This window comes from Megascapheus bottae, chromosome 1 (genome assembly GCF_031878675.1).
Source record: "Megascapheus bottae isolate mThoBot1 chromosome 1, mThoBot2.hap1, whole genome shotgun sequence".
NCBI classification, from domain to species: Eukaryota; Metazoa; Chordata; class Mammalia; order Rodentia; family Geomyidae; genus Megascapheus; species Megascapheus bottae.
This window is the reverse complement of record NC_143509.1, coordinates 98014752-98033881: the sequence shown is the minus strand read 5'-3', so window position 1 is coordinate 98033881 and position 19130 is coordinate 98014752. Positions and strand designations below refer to the sequence as shown.

General features: G+C 42.6%; 2 protein-coding genes across 8 annotated transcripts in view; both read left to right on the top strand.

Moving 5' to 3' along the window:
- Positions 1-8300, top strand: part of Gart (phosphoribosylglycinamide formyltransferase, phosphoribosylglycinamide synthetase, phosphoribosylaminoimidazole synthetase) — a 32283-nt gene extending 23983 nt beyond the window's left edge. For all 6 annotated transcript variants that reach the window (XM_090348969.1, XM_090348962.1, XM_090348953.1 and 3 more), the window contains exons 17-22: positions 584-790; positions 3784-3921; positions 5178-5308; positions 5947-6088; positions 7521-7636; positions 7735-8300. In XM_090348969.1, the coding sequence (XP_090205095.1) occupies positions 584-790; positions 3784-3921; positions 5178-5308; positions 5947-6088; positions 7521-7636; positions 7735-7923 (923 nt within the window). In that variant the 3' untranslated portion in view covers positions 7924-8300. The remainder of the gene's footprint in view (positions 1-583; positions 791-3783; positions 3922-5177; positions 5309-5946; positions 6089-7520; positions 7637-7734) is intronic.
- Positions 8301-13047: 4747 nt separating this feature from the next.
- On the top strand, positions 13048-18575 carry Dnajc28 (DnaJ heat shock protein family (Hsp40) member C28). 2 transcript variants are annotated; one of them, XM_090349005.1, is made up of 2 exons: positions 13048-13176; positions 15562-18575. In XM_090349005.1, exons 1-2 carry the CDS (start codon positions 13174-13176, stop codon positions 16744-16746), a joined length of 1188 nt encoding a protein of 395 aa, XP_090205131.1. In that variant the 5' UTR covers positions 13048-13173; the 3' UTR covers positions 16747-18575. The 2 variants fall into 2 exon arrangements, with proteins under 2 accessions (XP_090205131.1, XP_090205139.1); XM_090349013.1 differs by lacking the exon at positions 13048-13176 and adding an exon at positions 13192-13376.
- The last annotated feature ends 555 nt before the right edge of the window (positions 18576-19130 follow it).

The following is a 19130-nucleotide window of genomic DNA, read 5'->3' as shown; positions in this document are numbered from 1 at the left end:
CCCTTTGTCCCTCTGTTTCTGTGTCTCCCTTACCCTCTCAAATCAGAGATCAACAAGATAAAAAGTAAACAAAACAATCAAGAAAATAACCTGGTCTCCATTTCTTACAGTTTATTTTGATAGCTACAGATAGTTTTTGTTGTTATTGTTGTTGTTGTTTTGTCATGGGGCTTAAACTCTGGGCCTGAGTGCTCTGAGCTCTTCAGGGCAAAGCTAGCACTCTACCATCTTTTTGTTTTTTTGCCTGTTGTGGGTCTTGAACTCAGGGCCTGGGCACTGCCCTTGGACAGTTTTTGCTTAAGGCTAGCCACAGTGCCACTTGCAGCTTTTTCCGTGTATGTGGTACCCAGGAATCAACCCCAGGGCTCCGTGCATGCTAGACAAACACTACCACTAGGCCACACTCCTGGCCCCAGATAGATTTTTAAACAAAGAAACTTCTGTGATGTTCAAAGGCATTACATTTGTAGTTTATATAAAGTAGTGTCCAATTATGATTTCTATTCCTCTGTGTATTTGTATTCCTGTATTTTTGTGTGATTGAATAGGTTAAGTAACTCTAACTTGTCTTCCTTGTTTTCAGATGCCTGTAGCTGGAGGATCCCTAGGGTCTTTTCATGGTTACAGCATGAAGGACAGCTCTCTGAAGAAGAGATGGCCAGGACATTTAACTGTGGCGTTGGAGCTGCTCTTGTGGTGTCAAAGCACCAAACAGAACAAGTCATGGCTGCTATTCACCAGTGTCAGGAAGAAGCCTGGGTGATTGGCAGTGTGGTCACATGTCCTGAAGGTGATCTTTCTCACTTGAGACTAGAACTTGGGGCCTCATGCACTTTTTTAACATTTTTGTTTAAGGCCAATATTTGGGGGGTGGGGTCACAAGCTTGAACTCTGGGCCTGGGCATTGTCCCTAAGCTCTTCAGCTTAAGGCTACTGCTCTACCCTGTCCTTTTGTGCCTGAGCTGGCTTTGAACCTTGATCCTCAGATCTCAGCCTCCTGAGTAGCTAGAATTACAGGCGAGAGCAACTGCACTTACTTTTAAGGTTATTATTGTTATCACTTGAGCCACATCGCCACTTCTTTCCAGTTGTGAGGCTTGAACTCAAGGCCTGGGCACTGTCCTCAAGCTTTTCTACTCAAGACTTGTTCTGCTTCTTTGACCCACAGCATCATTTCCACCTTTTTTTTTTTTTTTTGCCAGTCATGGGCTTGAGCTCAGGGCCTGAGCACTGTCCTTGGACTTTCTCAAGGTTAGAGCTCTACACTTGAGCCTCAGCACCACTTCCGGCTTTTTTCTATGTATCTGGTACCGAGGAATCGAACCCTGGTCTTCATGCATGCTAGGCAAGCACTTTAACCACTAGGCCAAACTCCCGGCCCTTTTTTTTTTTTTTTTTTTTTTTTTTGTCAGTCCTGGGGCTTGAACTCAGGGACTGAGCACTGTCCTTGGGCTTTCCTCAAGGCTAGCACTCTACCACTGGAGCTATGGCAACACTTCCAGATTTTTCTATACATGTGGTACCAAGGAATTGAACCCAGGTCTTTTGCTGGGTCTAGGCAAGCACTCCACCACTAGAACTCTGGGTCTAGGCGCTGTCCCTGAGCTCTTCATTTCAAGGCTACTGCCTTACCCCATGAGCCACAGCACTGCTTCCGGTTTTCTGGTGGTTAATTGGAAATAAGAGTTTCACAGACTTTAGTGCCTGGGCTGGCTTTGAGCTATGATCCTCAGATGTCAGCCTCCTGAGTAGATAGGATTACTGGTATGAGCCACCACACCCAACTTATTTGCACCTTTTGATAATTAGAGATTAGAGTCTTTCCTGCCTACCTGCCTTTGAACCACAGCTCCAATCTCAACTTCCTGAGTAGCTAGGATTGCAAGTATGAGCCACTAACGCCCAGCCCACTTCCAACTTTTTATTGGTTACTTAGAGATAAGAGTCTCAGGGTCCTGGGACTGTGGCCTAGTGGTAGAGTGCTTGCCTAGCATACATGAAGCCCTGGGTTTGACTCCTCCATAACCACATCCACAGAAAAAGCTGAAAGTGGTGCTCTGGCTCAAGTGGTAGAGTGCTAGCCTTGAGAAAGCCCGGGGACAATGCTCAGGCCCTGAGTTCAAATCCAGAAATCCAGGCCTTCCCCCACCCCCGCAAAAAAAAAAACAAAAAAACTCAGGCTTGTATTTCTGAGTTGGCTTCAAACTTTGATCCTCAGAGCTTAGTTTCCTGACTGCTAGGAGTACAGACATGAGCCAGCCATGCCCGGCTGTCAGCCAGCCTTAAACATAGCTAAACTTTGCCTCACAAACTCTTTGCACTTTTTATTCCACTCTAGCGATAATTCATCTCATGTATTCCCATTTTAAAACTTGGACATCTTGGGGTCCTATTCAGACATGCACAACTGCTCACTTCCTCAATTAATCTTAAAACAGAGATCACGTTGCTCTGCATTGTGGCTCAGCTCTGTACAGGGACTACTGAGGGAGCATCTTCAGCAGCATTGAGTATGAGTTGGAACCTTACTAAAAGAGTTAGAACTTGGCAGAGTATCAGAAAATCCACTCAGATAATTAGCAGCAAGGCACCAAGGTTATGCCTGTAATCCCAACTATTTAGGTGGATGAGATCTGAGGATCACAGTTCAAAGCTAGTACAGGTAGGAAAGTCCATCATCCTTGTATCTCCAATTAACCACTAAAAAAGCCAGAAATGAAGGTGTAGCTTAAGTGGTAGAGTGCCAGTCTGAAGACTGAAAAAGCTAAAGACAGCACTGTAGCCTTGAGTTCAAGCTCCAATACCGGACCCAAAAAAAAAAGAAAAAGAAAAAAAAACAACCCACATGCTAACAGAAATGCTAATGCTTATTAAGCTTGCTTTTTTTTTTTTTTTTTTTTTTGCCAGTTTTGGGCTTGAGCTCAGGGCCTGAGCACTGTCCTTGGACTTTCTCAAGGCTAAAGCTCTACCACTTGAGCCTCAGCACCACTTCCGGCTTTTTTGTATGTATGTGGTACCAAGGAATCGAACCCGGGTCTTCGTGCATGCTAGGCAAGCACTTTAACCACAAGGCCAAACTCACGGTCCTAAGCTTGCTTTTGTCTGTCTTTTTCCTCCATTGAGTAAGTTTCATTTTCAGGCAGGTTCTCTAAACAGTGCAAAGAACATTCTTCAGTTCACATTGCAATAAGAAACCCCCTTTTCTCAACATGCTGATCACATGATTTCTCCTGAAAACAAGAGGCCTATCAATAAGCTGAGTGGTGGAACTAGAAGGATTTGAACTTAGGCCAGATGCCAGATCCTAGCTGTTACTCAGGAGGCTTAGATCTGAGGATCACAGTTCAAAGCCAGCCTGGGCACAAAAGTCTATGAGACTCTTATGTCCATTTAACCACCAGAAAACTGCAAGTGGCACAAGTGGTAGATCTCTTGCCTTAAATTGAAGAGCTCAGGGACAGTGCCCAGGCTCAGAGTTCAAGTCCCCCAAAAAAGCACAGGTGTGGAATTAGAGCAGAATACTTGCTGGCTGTATTACATCCACTGTATTCTTCAGTGTGATGATTTGCTCTATAGCTCTTAATTGAAGTAGCAGCCTATATAATGTACTCAGGAACTTTTATAAATGAGTCATTGTAAATGTTTTAAATCCATTTTTTTTAACTTCCTACATGTCTTATTTTCAAAATAAAATGTAGTACACTTCAAAGTTTACAGAGAACATTTTCTGCCCATTATTCCTAGTAAGTTGTTTACTTATTTCTTGTTATATCTGAAATGAAGGTTCCCCTCGAGTGAAAGTCAAGAATCTTACTGAAACCATGCGGATGAACGGGTCGTTGTTGGTGAATGGCTCTCAGAAAAATCATCTTCCTACCCAACCAAAAAAGGCAAGAGTGGCTATCCTGATATCTGGAACAGGTGAGAGTTTGCCTTCCTCTCCATTGTATGCCATTGAACCATCCCCCTTCTTGCTTGCATCCTACTTTGCCATCTTTTCCTCCACCCCCTATGCACACACAAAAAATACAACCAATTGTAATGCTGTCAGCATTATTGGAGTAGGGAATCCTTGAGGGGTACATAATCTTTTTTGTATCCTTAGTCTTTCCATGTTTATTACAAATTTGAGTCCATTTTCTAAGGAGAAAGTAGAAATGGAAGTAGGTACCAGTGGCTCACATCTATAATCCTCACTAGTCAATGGATTTGAGGATTGTGGATCAAAGCAAACTCAGTCAAGGAAGTCTCAAACTCTCTTAGCTTCAGTTAACCACCAAGAAGCCAGAAGTATAGAGTTGTGACTAAAGTGGTTGAGTACACACACAAAAAAAGCCAGGCACCCTTGGCTCACGCCATCAATCCTAATGACTCAGGAGGCTGAAATCAGAGGATCATGGTTCTAAACCAGCCCAGGCACAAAAGCCCATGAGACTCTTCTCTCTGGTTAACCACCAGAAGTGGCAGTATGGCTCAAGTGGTAGGGCTTAGTCTTGAACTGAAGAGCTCAAGGAGAGTGCCCAGGCCCAGAGTTCAAGCCCACACACAATCAACTAAAAAAGTAAAAATAAAAACTAAGGAATTTGAGAAGATGACTAAGAAAAAGAAACTCACATTTTACTTCTGTGAGTAGTATTAAGAAAAAGAAACACATTTTACTTCTATGAATGTAGAATAATATAGTAAGAACATTCTATCTGTTTCTACTGGAATGCTAGATCATGCTATTTTGCAGGAGCAATTTTAGATAGATGAGCGAAAAAGAGGGAGGGGAGAAGGGGGGGGTGCTAGAACCAGAATGACTATTGTTGTTTTGTTTTGTTTTACAAATTACTAATCCAGTATCCCAATAGAGAGTTAAAATCCTAACTATTGCCAATGTTTTTCCTAAACAATTCAGAAAGCTTGATTCTTCCCTATTCAAAATTACATTTTTCTCTCATTTCTCTTTCATCTCCCTTCCCTCTTTTTGGGTGACTAAGGGATTTCTGCAGACCAGGCTGGTGCTCTACCATTTGAGCCATGCCTCCAAATGTCTTTCTGCTGGCAATTAAAAGTCTAAGGAACTTTACTGCCTAAGCTGGTCTTGAACTAGATCTTCCAGATCTGTCTCCTGAGTAGCTATGATTATAGGTGTGAGCCACCAACACCAGGTTTTTTTTTTCCTGCCTTTTCAGGATCGAACCTCCAAGCACTTATAGACAGTACCCTGGATCCAGAGAGTCCTGCCCACGTTGTTGTTGTTATCTCCAACAAAGTTGGAGTTGCTGGGCTAACCAAGGCAGAGCGAGCTGGTATTCCTACCAAAGTAAGTCACTTGGGAAAGTAGGCTGATTTAGTTTGGCTTTGCATGGTATTGAAGATTTACCAGCGGGCCTCACGCATGCCACAAAGCTAAACCTCCAAGTCTTCTTTCTTCTCCTTCTTCTTCATCTTCCTCTTCTTCCTTGTCTTCCTCTTTCCTCCTCTTTCCGCCTCTTCCTCCTCTTCCTTCTTCTTCTCCTTCTCTTTCTTCTTCTTTTTTTTTTTTTTTTTTTTTTTGCCAGTCCTGGGGCTTGAACTCAGGGCCTGGGCACTGATACTTTTTGCTCAAGGATAACATGCTGCCACTTGAACCACAGTGCTCCTTCCAGCCTTTTCTGTGTATGTGGTACTGGGGATTCAAACCCAGGCTTCCTGCACACCAGGCAGACTCACTACCACTAGGCTATGCTGCCAGCCCTCCTCAGGGTCTTAGTTCCTAATCTTCTGTCACAGACATAGTGGGAACGTTTTTAAATGCTTTCATTTTGGGCAGAATGCTATGGGTCTTCCCACTCATCCTGCCCATTCTCTTATCTCCTTAAAAGAAGGTAAACTCTGGTTTATATAAAGCTGAATTTAAAAAAAATTTTTTTGAGAATTTTTTGAAAAAAGGCTATGCTTGACTTTTTTTTCCTATTACAGGTAATTAATCATAAATTATACAAAAGTCGTGTAGAATTTGACAATGCAATTGACCAAGTCCTTGAAGAGTTTTGCACAGACATAGTCTGTCTTGCAGGATTCATGAGAATTCTCTCTGGCCCGTTTGTCAGAAAATGGAACGGTAAGCAAAGCTGTTTGATATCCCGTACAAATAGAGAAGTCAATAGAAAATGGACTCTAGCCAGGCGAGGTGGCTCATGCCTGTCATCCTAGCTACTCAGGAAGCTGAGATCTGAGAATCGTGGTTCAAAACTACCCCAGGCACTAAAATGTCTGTAAGACTCTTACCTGCAATTAATCACCAGAAAACTACAAGGGGTGCTGTGGCTCAAGGGGTAAGGCTGTAGCCTTGTGCTTAAGAGCTCAAGGTCCAGGGCACAGCACCCAGGTCCAGAGTTCAAGTCCCATGACTGATGGGAAAAAAAAAAAAAAAGGAAATGGACCCTAGAATGGTCAGCTTGACAAACAGTCTAGGATGAAATATTTATTGTGGTGTTTTGATGTTTTGCTTTAAACGAGGTCATAATTGAATTGTCTGTGCTTTCAAAGAACTGCATAACAATTATTAACCTTTCTCTTGTCAGTTTTATTTAACTTTCTGTAATAGTCACTTTCTAATGTAGCCCAGTTTTGTTCACATTATTGCAAAGATGATATTTCATATTTCAAACAAATATTTACAAGCCCCTTTTTACTTGTTTAGAAGCAAAAAGTGGTTCCATGTATCCCAAGGTGAAAAAATGGTTGTGTGTCTCCCAGGTGAAGAACCCTCCTCTCTAGGATGCATTAGCACATTGTGAAGAGATGCTAGAAGACACTCTGTCTTGTAATTTTACCTTTTCCTTAAAAGCTTTGATTGCATGCTCTTCCATGTTTATGAACACTAGACAACAGTGCATTTTCACTCCAAGGAGTTTGTTTAGGAAAAGGTAATTAGAGCACTCATACTATAATACAAGAGGCAGCTCATTTGGTGCCATAAGCATACAGAACTAATTCAAAATTGGCCTGAAAGATATATCACTTTGTACTTAGAAGTCAAGTTCATAGACACTATTGCAAGAACCTCTTACCTATTCTTTAAAAAAAAAAAAAATGCTGTCATGTTACTTTGTGGTACCAAGGAATCAAACCCAGGGCCTCATACATGCTAGGAAAGCACTCTACCACTAATCCAGTTTCCCAACCCCTCTTATCTCTCTTAACAGTATGTGCCAGCAACAAGCTTAACTTAAGGGCTTTTTGTACAGCCCTTCTGTACAATCTCACACCTCCCTCCTTAATTCAATTACTCTGGATACCTATTTAGATGCCCTGGCATTCTATTAGCTTGTCAAGACAACCACTTCCTCCTACTTGAGCAAGAACTGTATTTCCTTTTACTTCATTCTGTATTTTGTAAGGGAAATGCCTATCCTAGAAATCCAACTCCTATTGACTTCTGATCTCAAATAGAAATAATTCTTTTTTAACAAGAAAACAGAATAAAAACCACATGATTTTAGAAGTCTCACCACCTGTTTTTTGTTTGTTTGTTTTGTTTTAATTTCTAGGAAAAATGCTGAACATCCACCCATCCTTGCTCCCTTCTTTTAAGGGTGCCAATGCTCATGAGCAAGTTCTGGAAGCTGGAGTCACAATTACAGGGTGCACAGTGCACTTTGTAGCTGTGAGTATGTCTTTTCCTCCCAAAATATCACTATGAGTGCTTAGGTATAAAGTACACTGCTGGAAAGTACAGCTCAAAACTCTTCCTTCCTTTCCCAGGAAGATGTAGATGCTGGACAAATCATTTTACAAGAAGCTGTTCCGGTGAAGAGGGGAGACACGATCGAAACTTTGTCTGAAAGAGTAAAATTAGCAGAACACAAAATATTTCCTGCAGCCCTCCAGCTGGTGGCGAGTGGCACTGTACAGCTTGGGGAAAATGGCAAGATCTGTTGGATCCAAGAATGAAGCCTCCTAAGTTGAGCAACTGAAGCCAGTTGTGAAAGAACTACAGCTATTTACTTGCTGCCTTTTTTTTTTTTTTTTTTTTTTGCCAGTCCTGGGGCTTAAACTCAGGGCATGAGCGCCATCTTTGGGCTTTCCTCAAGGCTAGTGCTCTGCCACTTGAGCCACAGCACCATTTCTGCTTTTTTCAGTGTATGTGGTACCGAGGAATTAAACCCGGAGAGGCGTGCTTGCTAGGCAAGCATTCTACCAGTAGGCCAAACTCCCGGCCCCTGCTTGCTGCCTTTTTACCATGGATTTATTAGCCCAAGAAGAAAAACTGCTAATAATAAAACAATGTCTTTCCCCTTCCATTAAAATTAAGACTGTTACACATCTAAGACATTTCTCATAATCTTTCCAGTTTTCATTACCTTCACATTTATAATCAAACCAGTTATTCAGCCTAAGAAAATATCAGAATCTTAGTCTTTCTCAGACTTTTTCTGACCCACTTTTCACTTTTCACTGCTACTTTTATGTGTTCTCTAATCTTTGATGAGAAGTATGGGACACAGTTGTCTAATAGTGGGGGTAGGGAATCATGAGAGGGTGCTAAGGTTTATCACCTGGGTTTTAGTCATTTTTTTTTATTTATTTTTTATTTACTTATTTATTTTTTGCCAGTCCTGGGCTTGAGCTCAGGGCCTGAGCACTGTCCTTGGACTTTCTCAAGGCTAGAGCTCTACCACTTGAGCCTCAGCACCACTTCCGGCTTTTTTCTACATATGGTACTGAGGAATCGAACCCGGGTCTTCATGCATGCTAGGCAAGCACTTTAACCACTAGGCCAAACTCCCGGCCCTAGTCATATTTTTGTATACACTGAATGTATAAAAGTAGCCTAACCTGATCAGGGTGAAATGAATCTCCTCATGTTGTCTAACTGCATTGGTTTGAACTGAGACTTTTCCAATTATCTGAACCATAACTGGCTATTATCAGGTTTCTTAGTAACTCCCATTTAGTATCATTAAGATGGTCAGATTTTACTCTGTCAATAATCCCACGGTGACTCATGCCTATAATCCTAGCTACTCAGGAGGCTGTGATCTGAGGATCAAGGTTCAGAGCCAGCCCAGACACAAAAGGACCTGAAATTCTTAGCTTCAAATTAATCTCTAGAAAACTGTGAAGTGGGGCTTGGCTCAAAGGTAGGACAGTAGCATTGTTCTGAAGAGATCAGGGACAGCTCCCAATTTAACCAGCAAAATGTCAGAAGTAGAGCTGTGTTTCAAGTAATAGAGCACTAGCCTTGAGTGAAAAGGCTAAGGAATAGTACCTAGGCCCTGAGTTCAAGCTCAGTACTGGCACACACAGTACACCCAGCACACACACACACACACACACACAAAAAAAAAACATAGAAGGAAAAAAGTAGTTGTTTACTGTTTATAATTCGAGAAGGTTTGAAAGATAAGGCTTTTGTAAAAAAAAAAAAAGTTGCTTAATATGCAAGTCTCTGTGCCAAGTGGTTTACAAACATTGTGTAATTCTCACAAGAAGATGAAATCGGCTTGATGCAATGATTATTTCCCTATATGTAAAATGGGGGGAAATGATAGTCTCTCATATGGATATAAGGGTTAAGAGAGTACAAATACAAATAAAGCACTTAGCACAGAGCATGGCAAACATTAAGTGCATCTCTTATTTATTGGTTTCCTCCTTTTAGAAGTAAGCATAGAGATAATATCTTTGAGGTACTTAAAAAGTGCAAGAAAGGGGCCAGGAGTTTGGCCTAGTGGTAGAGTGCTTGCCTGGCATACACGAAGACCCGAGTTTGATTCCTCAGTACCACATACATAGGAAAAAGCTAGAAGTGGTGCTGAGGCTCAAGTGGTGGAGCTCAAACCTTGAGAAAGTCCAAGGACAGTGCTCAGGCCATGAGCTCAAGCCCAGGACTGGCGGGAGAAAAAAAAAATGGTGCAGGGGCCGGGAGTTTGGCCTAGTGGTAAAAGTGTTTGCCTAGCATGCATGAAGACCCAGGTTCAATTCCTTGGTACCACATACATAGAAGAAAAGCCAACAGTGGTGCTGAGGCTCAAGTAGTAGAGCTCTAGCCTTGAGAAAGTCCAAGGAGGGCCAAGAGTTTGGCCTAGTGGTAAAGTGCTTGCCTAGCATGCACAAAAAACCCGGGTTCAATTCCTTGGCATCACATACATAGAAAAAAGCTAGAAGTGGTGCTGTGGCTCAAGGGTAGAGCTCTAGCCTTGAGGACAAAAAGTCCAAGGACAGTGCTCAGACCCTGAGTTCAAGCCCCACAACTGGCAACAAGTCCAAGGACAGGGCTCAGGCCCTGAGCTCAAGCCCAGAACTGGCAAAAAAAAAAAAAAAAGGGAGGGGGGGTGCAAGAAAGATTATCAACCCATGTCTGGAAATTCCTAATTTGTTTTTTCTTTAAAAATCAGAGGTCGGTGCCGGGAGTTTGGCCTAGTGGTTGAGTGCTTGCCTAGCATGCACGAAAACCCAGGTTCGATTCCTCGGTACCACATACATAGAAAAAAAAAAGCCAGAAGTGGTGCTGAGGCTCAAGTGGTAGAGCTCTAGCCTTAAGAAAGTCCAAGGACAGTGCTCAGGCCCTGAGATCAAGCCCAGGACTGGCAAAAAAAAAAAAAAAATCAGTGATAGTAGAATGCCCGAGGTGTCTCACACCTGTAATCATAGCTACTCAAGAGGCTGAGATCTGAGGATCAAGGTTCAAAGCTAGCCCAGGCACAAAAGGACCTGAGACTCTTACCTCCAGTTTTAACCTCTGGAAAACAAGAAGTGGGGCAAGACTCCAGGGTAGGGTGGTAGCCTTGAGCTAAAGAGCTCAGGGTGGCGCCTAGGCCCAGGGGTAGGACAGTATCCTTGAGTTGAAGAGCTCATGGACAGCACCCAGGCCCAGGTGCAGGGCAGTAGTCTTGAGATGAAGAGCTCAAGGACAGCACCCAGGCCAAGTTCAAGCCCCATGACACACACAAATCACAGGCATCAGTGGCTCATGCCTGTAATTCTAGCTGCCTGTGAGGCCTGAGATCTGAGGATCATGAGGCTAAGTCAGTCTGGGCAGAAAAGCATGACTCATCTCCAATTAACTAGCAAAAAATAGAAATAAAACAAGCTTTACCTCCAGCAGCTCAAGTGGTAGAGCACCAGCCTTGCGTGTAAAAGCTAAGGAATAGCACCTAAGCCCTACGTTCAAGCCCCAGTACTATCTCCCCCACCGCCCCTTCAAAAAATTGCTCTATGACAGGACAGATCAGAAGTAAGAGACGGGAAACAGCCAAGATTTCAGACTATTAATGAAGTGCTTGATTAAAGCGCATAAGGACTATCTTCTTTGTTGTAACTTCCACTCTCATACACCAAGTGCTGGTGGCTCATGCCTATACTTAGGAAGTTGAGATCTGAGGATCACAGTTTGAAGCAAGCCTTAGCCAAAAAGTCCATGAGACTTATCATTAATTATCTACCAGGAAACGAAATAGAGCTGTGGCTTGAAGTGGATGCGCACAAGCCTTGAAGGAAAGAGTTCAAGGACAGTGCCCAGAAACAAAAACAAAAAAAAGGAAAGAAAGAATAAGAAGAGTGGCTCTGTCTGTTTACTCAAATAATTCATGTACTCTGGGAACTAAACATTTTTTTCTTTTTGCCAATGCTGGTACTTGAACTCAGGGCCTGGGCACTGACCCTGAGCTTTTTCAAAGCTAGCGCTTTACCACTGAAGCCATAGCACCACTTGCAGTTTATTCTGTGTATGTGGTACCAGGGAATAGAATCCAGGGCTTCATGAATGCTAGGCAAGCATTCTACCATTAGGCCACACTCCCATCCCTAAAGGATTTTGTTTTGTTTTTGCTAGTCCTGGGACTTGAACTTGGGACTTGAGTGCTATCCTTGGGCTTTTTCAAGACTACAGCTCTACCACTTTAGCCACAGCACCATTTCCAGCTTTTTCAATGTATGTGGTACCAGGTTTTGCCTCTTCTTTTTTTTCTTTTTTCTTTTTTTATTGTTGTTATAAAAGTATTGCACAAAGCCAGCACAGTGGCTTGCCCCTGTAATCCCACTTACTCAGGAGGATGATATCTGAGGATCATGGTTCAAGGTCAGTCCAGACACTAAAGACTTATCTCCAATTAATCACTAGAAAATGGGAAGTGGGGCTGTGGCTCCAGGGGTAGGGCAGCAACCTTGAGCTGAAGAGCTCAGGGACAGAGCCCAGGCCCAGAGTTCAAGACCTATGACCCACAAAAAAAAAATTAATAATAATGCACAGGTTAGTTACATAAGTCAAGTAAAGAGACATTTGGGGGGCAATGTCAGTCCTTCCCTCTGAGCAAGGATATCTAAGAAATTTATCCTGGGGTTGAAACAAAAACAAAAAATTCTGGACACAAAGAAGTACAAATAAAAAAATTTATCTCTGTGATGGACATCTATCTTAAAGGGAACATGTAGTAACATCTATCCTCTGAAGGGATGCCCAGAGCTCAGTGACCCAAATTGGGTAAACAGGCCAACCTGGAAGTCTCTGGTTCCAACTGATTAAACAGTGCAAATCAACGATTCAAACCAAGTGTCCTATCAAAGGGGACCAATTATCATGAAGTGAATTTGAGCCAACCCCTCAAGCTGCTTCACCCACTGTGCGTGGTCAAGGCCCCCTCCTCAGGAGCACCCCCTCCCTGTTAGATCACTATTTGGGAAGCTTGTGGTGTTTAGTTTTGTCACTGAAATCAGAAGACCTCTTATTTTGCTTTCGGGTGGATCCCCAACTTCTACAATCGCCTGGCTATTCAAGCTGGTCAAGAAGTCCTTGCTATGCTGTGTCTGGGTTCCTTTTGGGTCTCAGCGCAGGTGTTTCCACCTGCAGACCAGGAAGGGACTGTGTTCAGGTCCAGTTGGGACAGTCTAATCTTCCCCTAAACAACTTACCCTCCAAGTCACAAAGACACAGACTCGGGGAAATCCTGCAAACCCTGCACACGCCGTCCCAGGCTTGGGCACCGACAGGCTTTAACACCAGTCATACTAGATTTAGCCTGGAGGCTGGCGCGGGAGGGGGGGGGGAGGGACTGCGCCCTCTGCGAACTACAACTCCCATAATTCCAATCTTCCGAACCAGCTCTGCTCCAGGAGGGGGAGCTGATGGGCTCCGGGGCCAGACCTGAGCTTCCTGAAATGTCCGACTGGGTCCTCTTGGGAGAAGAGAGATGACCACTTTCAATGGTAAGCCAAGTCATCTTTCACAGTCAAGTGCGAATCTTTTCCCAGTCTCCCCTAGAAAACCCTCGTTGTAGAGCCGCTAAGGGTTAGAGCCGCTGAGGACTGGAAGCAGCCGCGCAGAGCGGACAGGACACCGTGGCGCGCATGCGCACGCACCTGGGGACCCGGAGTCCCTTAGCCCAACCTTGGCCTTGTGGGCGAAGGTGAGTAAGGGTCTAGGTGAGACGTGCCCGGGATCTGGAGTGACACCTCTAGAATCGCAGCTGTACACATATCCATCTCCATTCCAGCCATCTCCAAAACTCCACGATTCCAATGGCTCATCACAGGGGCTCGCAGGAGCCCTGTCTTCATGTTCACACGTTTACAGCTAAGCCACTTTTATCCCTATTGTCCACTACTGCACCAAGCATCTTTAATATACCAGTGAATTGCCGGGGCGGGGGGGGGGGGGGCTGCTAAACTTTCGTTTTGGCTCCTTCCTAAAAACTGTGCAGTCTTTTGAACAGTATGTTTGTACTAAGTACAAACATGTATAATAAGTTTTTTATGAGACGGTTCCTTGAAAATTTGACAGGTGAAAGCCGGGCACGGCGGCTCACAACTATAATCCTAGCTATTCAGGAGGCTGAGATGTGAGGATCAAGGTTCAAAGCCAACCCCGCGACAAGAGGACCTGAGACTCATCCCTAACTTCAGAAAATCAGAAAACGGAAAGTGGGGCTTGGGTCAAGGGCAGGGCGGCAGCCTTGAGCTGAAGAGCTCAGGGAAAGCACCCAGGCCGTTCAAACCCCATGACCTACAAAAGAAAAAAAAAAAAAGAAAATATGACAGGGTACACTGAAAACTGGTGCTGATTAAATTTATAACCTGCTGAGGATAAAATTAAGCAAACACCTGTATTGTATTTTTAGATACCTTATTATGAGACTTGGTTAAGTTACTTAACCCTTTGGAGCAATGTTTTCTCAAACACTGAGATGATTTGATTTGGTAATTTTTAAGAACTTTGCAGCTCTAAAATTCTGTGGTCAGTAAGTAGAATCCAGATTAAGTCACAATGTACTAACACTAATCATCATCAACTTTCATTCCCCAGCTAACTGTAAAATATAGCAAAGCTGGGCACGGTGGCTCACTCCTATTATCCTAGCTACTCAAGAGGCTGAGATCTGAGGATAGCAGTTCAAAGCCAGCCCTGGCACTAAAGTCTGTGAGACTCTTATCTCCTTTAGAAAAGGAAAACTGGCTCTGAAGAGCTCAGAGACAGCACCCTTGCCCAGAGTCCAAGCCCCACAACTGACAAAAAAATAAAAATGTGATAGCAGCAGTAGAAAAAAATTGTTCTATATTGTACTTAAGCATTATACCCTACTTTGTTTTTTAGTTTGTTTTGGTGTTGGTCCTCAGCTCAAATAATTCAGGGTCTGGGCACTATGCCTGGGCTTGCTTTTTTTTTTTTTGTCCTGGGGCTTGAATTTTGTCTGGTCCTGGGCCTTGTCCCTGAGCTCTTCAGCTCAAGGCTAGTACTCTACCACTTGAGCCACAGTGCCACTTCTGATTTTCTAGTGATTAATTGGAGATAAGAGTCTCATAGACAGCCGGGAGTTTGGCCTAGTGGTTAAAGTGCTTGCCTAGCATGCATGAAGACCCAGGTTCGATTCCTCGGTACCACATACATAGAAAAAAAAGCCGGAAGTGGTGCTGAGACTCAAGTGGTAGAGCTCTAGCCTTGAGAAAGTCCAAGGACAGTGCTCAGGCCCTGAGCTCAAGCCCAGGACTGGCAAAAAAAAAAAAAAAGTCTCATAGACTTTAGTGCCAGGGCTGGCTTTAAACTGCTATCCTCAGATCTCAACCTCTTGAATAGCTAGGATTACAGGCATGAGCCACCAGTTCCTGATTTACCAGACTTGTCTGGGCTTATTTTTTAGTTTTCTACCACTTGAGCTTCCCTACCACAGCTCCACTTCTGGCTTTTTGGTAGTTAACTGAAGATAAGAATTTCATGGACTTTCCTAGCCAGTCTGGCTTCAAAAAGTAATCTTCAGAGCTGAGATTCCTGAGTAGCTAGGACTACAGGCATGAGCCACCGATGCCAGGCTCCTTTTTTTTTTTTTTTTAAATCCTTGAGCTCTTCAGCTTAAGGCTACCACCCTACCCCTTCAGCCACAGCCCCACTTCCTGTTTTCTAGTGATTAACTGGAGATATGTCTCACGTTCTTTAGTGCCCTGGCTGGCTTTGAACAGTGGTCCTCAGATCTCAGCCTCCTGAGTAGCTAGAATTACAGACGTGAGCCACCGTGCCCGGCCTCCTTACTATTTTTTTTAGCTGAAAATAAAACTCTGCTAATATTGCAACCTTGCTAACCTATAGTTGTTGTTTCATAGAGCATCACTGGGCAGAACTCTGGATACAAGAAGAGCACAATCTATGTGATGATGGCTCAGGTCTTAAGATCTCAATTGATCAAAACTTCAACGATTCTTACTCTCGGGAAAATGCTGCCGTACCTTAGTGTCATTAGAAACAGGATGATGTCTACCCATAAATCCAAAAAGAAAATCAGGGAATATTATAAGCTGCTAAATCTAGTTGAAGGCTGCTCTGCAGATGATGTCAGGGAATCTTTTCATAAGCTTGCCAAGCAATACCATCCAGACAGCGGCTCTACTGATGCTGATTCTGCAGCATTCATAAAGATTGAAGAAGCTTATAGGAATGTGCTTTCCCACGTGATTGAAGAAGCAAAAGCCAGACAGAGCGAAGTTGAAGAAGCAGCAGAAGAAGAAAATTTCAAATACAATACACCCCAACACCGACAATATTTAAGTTTTGAAGGTATTGGCTATGGTACCCCAAGTCAACGAGAGAAACAGTATAGGCAATTTAGGGCAGACCGTGCTGCTGAGCAAGTGCTAGAATATCAGAAGCAGAAAGTGCAAAGGCAGGATTTCACTAATAGCTTAACTGTTCAAGATGTCAGGCACAGTAAAGAGCAGAAGATCACCCAAGCCATTGAGCGTTTAGTGGAGGACCTCATTCAGGAATCCATGGCAAAGGGAGACTTTGACAATCTCAGTGGGAAAGGAAAACCTCTGAAAAAGTTTTCTAGCTGTTCATATATTGATCCCATGACTCACAACCTGAACAGAATATTGATAGATAATGGATACCAACCAGAGTGGATCCTCATGCAAAAGGAAATAACAGATACCATTGAGCAACTCAGGGAAGCAATTTTAGTGTCAAGGAAAAAGCTTGGGAACCCAATGACAGCAATGGAAGAGCAGCAGTGGAAGCAGGCTTGTGAGCAGTTCCAAGAAAACATCAGAAAACTCAACAAGCGAATTAATGATTTCAATTTAATAGTTCCCATCCTTACCAGGCAAAAAGTCCATTTTGATGCACAGAAAGAAATTAGCAGAGCCCAGAAGATGTATGAGACCTTTATAGAAACAAAAGAAGTCACTGATAAAAACTCAAATGACATGAATCCCAGAGAAGGGAAAACACCTGGAAGCAAGGCAGGTGTTTTAAACTGGTGGAATCTCTGGAAATTTATTAAAATCTGACCATTTTGATGCTCATGGTCACAAGATTGCCTCAGTTCATTTTTATTTGTGCTGACTTCAACCACAGAGCCTGAAATTTATTGCTGTATACCAAGAATCTGAGAAGGGTGTGCCTTTTTACTTTTCGTGAAAATAATTGCATCCCAGATGCATGGGGATACTATAAGAGACTGAGAGAAGTCTTTGATCTGCTTTTCTGAGGATATACTGAGAAAGGAAGAGAAATCTGTTAAATCCATTTCAGGATTTAAATGTTAAGTCTCTGGGTGGAATGGTCAACAACTATGATTCACACATAGGAATCAACTAGAGAATTCTAGAAGTCTTAGTATAATTTTCAGTTTTAATAAAAGCTCAAATAAGTAAACACAAAACATGCATTATCAAAACACTGAAGTTGCCATGAAATCTAACCAACTGCACCTCCAGATGGTATATGCTTTGTAGAAGTTTGAGGCGTTTATGTTCCTGATCTTATTAAAGCTCAAAACTGTTCTAAGGGGCCAGGAGTTTGGCCTAGTGGTAGACTGCTTGCCTAGCATGCACGAAGACCCCGGTTTGATTCCTCGGTACCCCACATACATAGCAAAAAGCCGGAAGTGGTGCTGAGGTTCAAGTGGTAGAGTGCTAGCCTTGAGAAAGTCCAAGGACAGTGCTCAAGCCCTGAGCTCAAGCCCAGGACTGGCAAAAAAAAAAAAAAAACTGTTCTAAAACTTTTTGACTACACACTATATGGAGGAATACTGAAATCAGCAAATTTCTCTAACAGGATTACTTGTATTCCCAACTGTAAAGGTCATCTCTGTGGTACAGAATAATGAAAACATTGAACATCCGAGTTGTACTTTTTCCTAATTCCATGATTCATTGGCTGCAGAATCATTCATATAACCTAGTTGATTTAGAAAATTCTAGAAATAGACTCCAGTGTCCACTTTAAAGAGCTTATATATTTTTTCATCACTTTTCAAAGGTGGCAAAATTCTTGAGGCAAAAATTGAAGCAGCAGCAGCAGAAGAAAATTGCCATTGTAAACGTTCACTTTTAATTTCTCTGAGTATAAATTGAAATGCTAAGTTTCTATATGTTTACTTAGATCCCCCTGTATCTTAAAGCAGACCTCCTTAAGAGGCTTTGTTAGCAATGTGAAAAATACTATCTCAGGGACCCGGTTTCCTGTCTTAGGGAAAGCTGTCTGATTTCTGTGTGTTTATATCTTTTGCAAGTGAACAGAAATTTAAAATTCTTGAGCTTCATGTTGGATTTTGATTATTTTCAGAGTCTATGGACATTTTGAGGGGCTTACATTGTTTGCTTTTGCCAAAGAATGGGACACTTTAAAAGGAAAAGCTGACCTGTTTCCAAAGTACTGTGAGACAAATGACACTCAGAATCATAATGCTCCAAACACTCTGATTTTAGTCACATTATTTTGAAAAGTGTATGGTAGTTAAATAAATCTACATCTTCAAGAAGATATTTGGAGTCTTTCTGAGTAGCCAATGGGGACACCACTAAGTGACATGTATTTTTAAAACTGACAGTGACAATGATGTATTACTGTAAAAATTGTGATAGTAGGAAATACGGCTTTATAATAACTAAAGTTTTAAAGCCTATGCTTCTATGATTTTTGTTAAAAATGAGTTAGATGTAAGAGGCTAATTACATTGCTATGCACATGCATGAAACCATTTTCAATATTGGGTAATGAAACTTGGTTCATATTTCAATGAGTGAGAAGATAAGTATAAACTATTCAGTTCTACCACATGAATAGATGTCTATATTAATAAGCTACTATGTCAATAAAGTTACTTTAATGATTATTCAGTTGTCCAGTGATAATATAAGCACCTAATAGCAGTAATAATTATATACATATATGTATTATTTTTTGTGGGGGTCATGGACTTGAACTCTGGGACTGGGCGCTGTCCTTGAGCTGTTCAGCTCAAGGCCACTTCCCTTTTCTAGTGATTAATATGCCCAGGCTGGCTTTGAACCTTAATCTCCAGATCTCAGCCTCCTGAGTATCTATGGTTACAGACTTGAGCCACCACGCCCGGCTAATAACTATATATTTGTGTGACCAAATAAGTGGCTTTAAAGGTATTTTTTGAATAATGAAGGGAAAGCTGTGGTATAGATTTTTGCATGTCATGAGAGCAAATTCATTTATACAGAAATAGACTTACTCATTCAACCGAATTTCAAGCCAGCCAAGGGCTTTGAGCCAGTCTGTCAGAATTTTGAGTTGAAATCGACACATCTTCTAAGAGTCAGCCCTGACCCGGCCTACACTACCACAAAGCTGAGCTCCCTAGCTCCACCCCTCCCTTCAGCCGCTGCCCCGCCCAGGCCGGCCATTGACTGCTTGCGAT